This window comes from Tachyglossus aculeatus, chromosome 1, assembly GCF_015852505.1.
Source record: "Tachyglossus aculeatus isolate mTacAcu1 chromosome 1, mTacAcu1.pri, whole genome shotgun sequence".
NCBI lineage: Eukaryota > Metazoa > Chordata > Mammalia > Monotremata > Tachyglossidae > Tachyglossus > Tachyglossus aculeatus.
Window position 1 is genome coordinate 8,534,910 of NC_052066.1, and position 6,987 is coordinate 8,541,896.

General features: G+C 65.0%; 2 protein-coding genes across 2 annotated transcripts; one reads left to right on the forward strand and one right to left on the reverse strand.

Moving 5' to 3' along the window:
* The first annotated feature begins 331 nt into the window (after window positions 1-331).
* On the forward strand, window positions 332-4,717 carry LOC119934734 (translation initiation factor IF-2-like). The gene is made up of 7 exons (XM_038754314.1): window positions 332-362; window positions 2,938-2,989; window positions 3,131-3,592; window positions 3,727-3,828; window positions 3,925-4,113; window positions 4,317-4,602; window positions 4,688-4,717. The coding sequence occupies exons 1-7, from the start codon at window positions 332-334 to the stop codon at window positions 4,715-4,717; spliced, it is 1,152 nt and encodes a 383-aa protein (XP_038610242.1).
* Window positions 4,701-5,902, reverse strand: CDK5R2 (cyclin dependent kinase 5 regulatory subunit 2). The gene is given in 3 exon segments (XM_038750043.1): window positions 4,701-5,416; window positions 5,419-5,522; window positions 5,524-5,902. Coding segments are annotated over 3 exon segments (1,125 nt in total). The 5' UTR covers window positions 5,901-5,902; the 3' UTR covers window positions 4,701-4,772.
* Window positions 5,903-6,987: the final 1,085 nt, after the last annotated feature.

Sequence of the window (6,987 nt, forward strand, 5' to 3'; positions counted from 1 at the left end):
GTGAGCCCACTGTTGGGTAGGGACCGTCTCTAGATGTTGCCAACTTGGACTTACCAAGCGCTTAGTACAGTGCTCGGCACACAGTAAGCGCTCAATAAATACGACGGAATGAATGAAGTCACTTCCCATCTGTGTGCCTCTGTTCCCTCATCTGTCAAATGGGGATTAAAAGTGTGAGCCCCACGAGGGACAACCTGATTACCCCGTATCCAACCCAGCGCTCGGAACAGTGCTTGGCACATAGGAAGCGCTTAGCAAATAGCACCATTACGATATTATTATATCATTTTTAGTACTGAGGCTGCAACTCCAAATTCCGGGTATAAGGACCATGGACAGCGTCGGTGGGGAAGAAGTGGCGAGTGAGGGTGGGAGAGGGCCAAGGGCTCCGAGAGGGGAGATTCGGACTCGCCGTTGGATGCTCAGCCTTCCCCCCGCCCTGCCCCCGCCTCGAGAGCCGGGAATGAGTCTGTTTATTGTTGTAGTGGACTCCCCCAAGCGCTTAGTCCAGTGTTCCGCCCACCCAGCCCCTCAGCTTCTATGAACATAGCTGTAATTTTATTTATTGATATTAATGCCCATCTCCCCCTCTAGACTGTAAGCTTGCTGTGGTCAGGGAATGCGTCTGTTACAGTGTACTCTCCCAATCGCTTAGTTCAACGCTCCGCACACAGTAAGCGCTCAATAAATACGATTGACTGACTGATGTGTAGGGACCGTCTCTATATGTTGCCAACTTGTGCTTCCCAAACGTTTAGTCCAGTGTTCTGCACACAGTAAGCGCTCAATAAATACAATTGACTGACTGATGGGTAGGGACCGTCTTTATATGTTGCCAACTTGTGCTTCCCAAGCGTTTAGTACAGTGCTCTGCACACAATAAGCGCTTAATAAATACAATTGACTGATGGGTAGGGACTGTCTCTATATGTGCTTCCCAAACGTTTAGTACAGTGCTCTGCACACAGTAAGCGCTTAATACAATTGACTGTTGGGTAGGGACCGTCTCTATCTGTTCCCAACTTGTGCTTCCCAAGCGTTTAGTACAGTGCTCTGCACACAGTAAGTGCTTAATAAATACAATTGACTGACTGATGGGTAGGGACCGTCTCTACATGTTGCCAATTTGTGCTTCCCAAGCGTTTAGTACAGTGCTCTGCACACAGTCAGCGCTCAAGGAATACGATTGAATGAATGAATGAATGACTCAGCGCTCAATGAATACGATTGAATGAATGACTGAAAGTCTGCAGTGGCGGGGAGTGTAGTCCAGTCTGATCTCCGGCCCCGGCCTCCTCCAGCCTCGGCCTCAGTTTCCCCCTCCCTCGGAAGGGCCCTTGGAGAGGGATGGGGGGGAAGGTCCAACTTGGCGAGTCGTTCCTGGGGGGCGTCCCATCCCCCCCACGCCTGCCCCCCGCCCCAAATAAAATAAGGCAAGCGCAGAACCGGCTGCAGGCGCCTTGAGCGCTTTATAGCTCCTCTCGGAGAGAAGGGGCGAGAAGGACCGGACAGACAGACAGACAGACAGACGGTCACCCAGTTCAGCCCGCGCCGTCCGTCCACTACATTGGCACCTCGGATCCTTAGGCCCGGGCCCGCGGAGAGCTCCGACACGGTTTCCCCCTCCCCACCCCATCTCCCACCCCCCTCCCCACCCTCCCTTCACGTCCCTCCCTCCCTCCCTCCGTTTCCCCGACACAACCAAATAAATAAAAAGGAAAATGAGAGAGGAGGGGTGATGGGGAGCGGGAGTGGAGCCCTTTCTTTCCCCCTTGAGTCGTCGCCTGAGCCTCGGTTCCCCCTCCTTCCTCTCTCTTCTCTCTCTCTCCCATCCCCCTCGCCTCAATCTAAATCCAGAACGGCCCCGTTCTCCTAGAGGCAACGGGGGTGGGAAGGAGAGGGTTGGAAAGAGAGAGGAGAGACAGAGCCACAGAGATAGGAGGAGGAAACGGGAGAGGGAGGGCCGCAGGGATAGCAGGGGAGACAGGGCCGCAGAAATAGGGGAGGCAGGGGAGACAAAGCCATAGAGATAATAGAAGAGACAGGGCCACAGAGAGAGTAGGGGAGACGGGAGAGACAAGGCCATAGAGATAATAGAAGAGACAGGGGAGACAGGGCCACAGAGAGAGTAGGGGAAAAGGGAGAGACAAGACAGGGCCGCAGAAATAGGGGAGGCAGGGGAGACAAAGCCATAGAGGTAATGGAAGAGACAGGGCCACAGAGAGAGTAGGGGAGACGGGAGAGACAAGGCCATAGAGATAATAGAAGAGACAGGGGAGACAGGGCCACAGAGAGAGTAGGGGAGACGGGAGAGACAATACAGGGCCGCAGAAATAGGGGAGACAGGGGAGACAAAGCTATAGAGATAATAGAAGAGACAGGGCCACAGAGAGAGTAGGGGAGACGGGAGAGACAAGACAGGGCCGCAGAAATAGGGGAGACAGGGGAGACAAAGCCATAGAGATAATAGAAGAGACAGGGCCACAGAGAGAGTAGGGGAGACGGGAGAGACAAGACAGGGCCGCAGAAATAGGGGAGACAGGGGAGACAAAGCCATAAAGATAATAGAAGAGACAGGGCCACAGAGAGAGTAGGGGAGACGGGAGAGACAAGGCCGCAGAGAGCAAAGGAGAGACGGGAACGGGAGAGGGGACAGGAGAGACAGGGTCACGGAGATAGAAGGAGCTGACACAGTAGGGGGAAACAGGAAGGACAGACACGGGAGAAGAGACCCTACAGACGGGGAAGAAGGAGCTACAGAGGCGGGAGAGAGGGAAGGAGACAAGAGGTGCAGACAGAAGGGACAGACGCACAAAGACAGGCGAGGAGAGACAGTCGCTTCTCTCTCCCCTGCCCCATCTTTGGTACCGCCTCCCCCCACCCTCCCCGGGCAATCTCTCCCTTCCCCCCCACCCCACCCCCAAAATTCACGGCCAGATGTCGAGGCCACCGTTCCCCACAGAGGTGGTTTATCCGCGGGGCTGGAGAGGTATGCGTGGGGAGCGGCACAGCAGCAGCAGCATCGTCCCCAGAGTTTGGGGGGGTCTGGGATGGGGAGAGGGGGAGCCGGGTCAGCCCCCTACCCCCACCCCACCCCCTTGACCCGGGGGTCCGGGGGGGGCGGCGGCAGCAGGCGCCCCCTAGCGATCCAAGCTGATAGTCCATGCTGGGCTCCGGCGCCGCAGTCCCTGATGGTGACGGCGGCAGCAGCGCCCCCTAGCGGCCGGGGCGGGAGCAGGCGCCCCCTAGCGGTCCAGGCCGATAGTCCCGTGCTTGACTCCGGCTCCGCACCGTCCCCCCGCGGCCGGGGCGGGAGCAGGCGCCCCCTAGCGGTCCAGGCCGATAGTCCCGTTCTTGACTCCGGCTCCACAGCGCCCCCCAGCGGCCGGGGAGGAAACAGGCGCCCCCTAGCGGTCCAGGCCGATAGTCCCGCGCTTGACTCCGGCCGCCTTGGCGCCCCCCAGCGGTTGGGGCGGGAGCAGGCGCCCCCCCTAGCGATCCAGGCCGATAGTCCCGTGCTTGTCTCCATTTACTTTAGCGCCCCTCAGCGGCAGGGACTGGAACAGGCGCCCCCTAGCGATCCAGGCCAATAGTCCCGTGCTTGGCCCCGGCGCCGCAGCGCCCCCCAGCGGCAGGGGCGGAAGCAGGCGCCCCCTAGCGATCCAGGCCGACAGTCCCGCGCTTGGCTCCCTTGAGTTAGCGCCCCCCAGCGGGCGGGGCCGAAAGCGGGCTCCCCCTAGCGATCCAGGCTGATCGTCCAGTGATCGGCCGCGGCGCCCCCCAGCGGCCGGGGCAGGAGCGGACGCCCCCTAGCGATCCAGACCGAAAGTCCCGCGCTTGGCTCCCTTGACTTTAGCGCCCCCCAGAGGCCGGGGCCGGAAGCGGGCGATCCAGGCTGATCGTCCAGTGATTGGCGCCCCCCAGCGGCCGGGGCAAGAGCGGGTGCCCCCTACCGATCCAGGCCGACAGTCCCGCGCTTGGCTCCAGCTGCTTTAGCGCCCCCCAGCGGCCGGGGCAGGACGGGCGCCCCCTAGCGATCCAGGCCGATAGTCCCGCTCTTGGCTCCCTTTACCTTAGCGCCCCCCGGCGGCCGGGGCCGGAAGCGGGCGCCCCGTAGCGATCCAGGCTGATCGTCCAGTGATCGGCCCTGGCGCCCCCCAGCGGCCGGGGCAGGAGCGGGCGCTCCCTAGCGATCCAGGCCGATAGTCCCGCGCTTGACTCCGTTTACTTTAGCGCCCCCCAGCGGCAGGGACAGGAGCGGGCGCTCCCTAGCGATCCAGGCCAATAGTCCCGTGCTTGGCCCCGGCGCCCCCCAGCGGCCGGGGCCGGAAGCGGGCGCCCCCTAGCGGATCCAGGCCAATAGTCCCGTGCTTGGCCCCGGCGCCGCGGCGCCCCCCAGCGGCCGGGGCCGGGAGCGGGCGCCCCCTAGCGATCCAGGCCGATTGTCCCGCGCTTGGCTCCTGCCGCTTTAGCGCCCCCCAGCGGCCGGGGCCGGAAGCGGGCGCCCCCCAGCGATCCAGGCCGATAGTCCCGCGCTTGGCTCCGGCTGCGTTAGCGCCCCCCAGCGGCCGGGGCGGGAGCGGGCGCCCCCTAGCGCTCCAGGCCCGCGCTCGTCTCCCAGTTTCCCCCCCCCACCCCGTCCCCCAGATCCTTCCCCCCCCCCCCGCCCCCCCCACCCCGTCCCCAGCGGCCGGGGCCGGGAGCAGGCGCCCCCTAGCGCTCCGGGCGGCCGCAGCGCCCCCCAGCGGGCGGGGTCCGGGGTCGGGCGCCCCCTAGCGATCCAGGCTGATAGTCCAGTGCTTGGCCCCGGCCCCCCGGCCCGGCCCCGGCCCCCCGAGCCCGGCGCCCGCCTCGCCCTCGCCCTTGAGCTCCTGGAAGACCTGGGTGAAGAAGTGGGGGTCGGCGTTGAGGCGGAGCATCTGCGGGCTGAGCCGCTGGATGAGCCTCAGGCACCGCTGCCAGAAGCGCTCCTTGTCGGGCTCCACGAGGAAGGGCTTGAGCGGGTAGGAGATCTCGTTGCCCATGTAGGAGTAGGCGAGGTAGAGGCAGGTGAGGAAGGAGGCCTGCAGCTCGGCGGCGGCGCCCAGCTCGTCCCCGCGGAGGGCCTCCCGGCAGAGGAGGTAGACGAACACCAGGTTGGCCGGGGTGATGAAGGTCTGGTCCTGCCAGCCCTGCAGCAGCAGGGCCCGGTCCACGGCCCGGAACCAGCCCACCAGCTCGCCCGGGCTCAGCTCCTTCAGCCGGTAGCAGCGGCGGCAGACGAAGTCGCCCAGGCAGCGCAGCAGCTCGCCCGTGGAGGCCTGCACCACCACCCGGCGCGGGGAGCCCCCCGGGGCCGGCTTCCCCGGGCCCCCCTCCCGACCCCCGGAGCCCGGGGAGGCCGGGGGAGCCGGGGGAGGGGGGGGAGGAGGGGGGGGGAGGGGGGGGAGGAGGAGGGGGGAGGGGGAGGAGGGGGAGGAGGGGGGTCGGCGGGGGGCACGGTGGGCACGGGCACCGCCAGGGGCTTGGCCCCCCCCCTCGGCCTCCCGGCCCTTGCGGAGGTTCTCCCGGTTGCGCTGCTGCACCAGGGAGTCCGGCCCGGAGGAGGCGGGCTTGGGCGTCGCCTTTTTGCCGCCCTTTTTCTTCTTCTTGGCCGAAGCGGCCACGAGGCGCTTCCAGGTGAGGGCGGACAGCAGGACGGACGGCCTCTTCAGCCGGCTCTCCCCCTTCCCCGCCTTCCCCGCCGGCGGGGCCGCATAGCCCCCGTCCGGCCCCCCGGGCCCGGCCCCGGCCCCGGCCCCGGCCCCGGCCCCGGCCCCCTTCTTCTGCTGCTGCTGCTGCTCGTCCGGGGCCCGGCGGCCCCGGGCCGAGGAGGAGGACGACGACGAGGACGAGGGCGACAGGGACAGGACCGTCCCCATGCTGAGGAGGCCGGACCGGGGGGAGGGAGGGAGGGAAGGGAAGGGATCCGGGACACCCCCGCTCCCCTCCCTGAAGCCCCTCCGGGGGCCGGGGACGGGACGGGGAGACGGGGGGGGGGGGGGGCGGGGGGAGAGAGACCCCCGGGGCTGGGAGAGGGGGAGGACGGCAGAGGTGGGGAGGGGGAGAGAAATGGAGGAGGGAGAGAGGAGGAGGAAGAGACAGGGAGAGAGATGGAGAGAAGAGGAGGGAGGGGGAGGAGGGAGAGAGATGGAGAGATGGGAAGAGGGAGAGACAGAGGAGGAGGGAGAGAGGGAGAAAGGAGAGAGATGGAGAGAGGAGGAGGGAGGGGGAGGAGGGAGAGAGGCCGGGAGAGAAGAGGAGGGAGAGGGGAGGAAGGAGAGAGATGGAGAGATGGGAAGAGAAGAGGAGGGAGAGGGGAGGAAGGAGAGAGAGGGAGAGAGGAGGAGGGATGGAGAGGGAGAGAAGAGGAGAAGGAGGGAGGAGAGAGATGGAGAGAGAAAGGGAGAAAGAGGAGGGAGAGAGATGGAGAGAGGGGGAGAGAGGAGAGGAAAAGGGAGAGAGGAGGAAGGAGAGGAGGAGGGGGAGAGATGGAGAGAGGGCGGGGCTGGGGGGGGTGCTGCGGGGGTCGGCGGCGGCGGCGGCGGCTGATCCTGATCTGAATTTGTCCAGCTGCTGCGCCAGCCCCACCCCTCCCCCCTCCCCTCGGGGGGTGGGACCCCCCCAGACCCTCCCAGCCAATCCGCGGCCGAGCCCCCGCCTCGATTGGCAGGCCAGCTGCCCAATCGCCGAGGGCCTTGGGATGCTCCGCCCCCCCCCCTCCCCCGCGGGGACCGCCCCCGGGGAGATGCTCGGGCTGGGAAATTGAGGAGGGGGTGGGGAGGATTCATTCATCCATCCATCCATCCATCCATCCATCCATCCATCCATCCATCCAATCGTATTTATTGAGCGCTCACTGCGTGCAGAGCACTGGACTAAGCGCTCGGGAAGTCCAAATCGCCAACAGATAGAGACAATCCCTGCCCAACAACGGGCCCCCAGGCTAGAAGGGGGAGACAGCAAAAC

Coding starts and splice junctions, on each gene's coding strand:
- LOC119934734 (XM_038754314.1), top strand. CDS start 332: ATGGACAGCGTCGGTGGGGAAGAAGTGGCGA. Junction 2,990..3,130: donor TTATCCGCGGGGCTGGAGAG/GTATGCGTGGGG, acceptor GGGCGGCGGCAG/CAGGCGCCCCCTAGCGATCC. Junction 3,593..3,726: donor CCTAGCGATCCAGGCCAATA/GTCCCGTGCTTG, acceptor CGGGGCCGAAAG/CGGGCTCCCCCTAGCGATCC.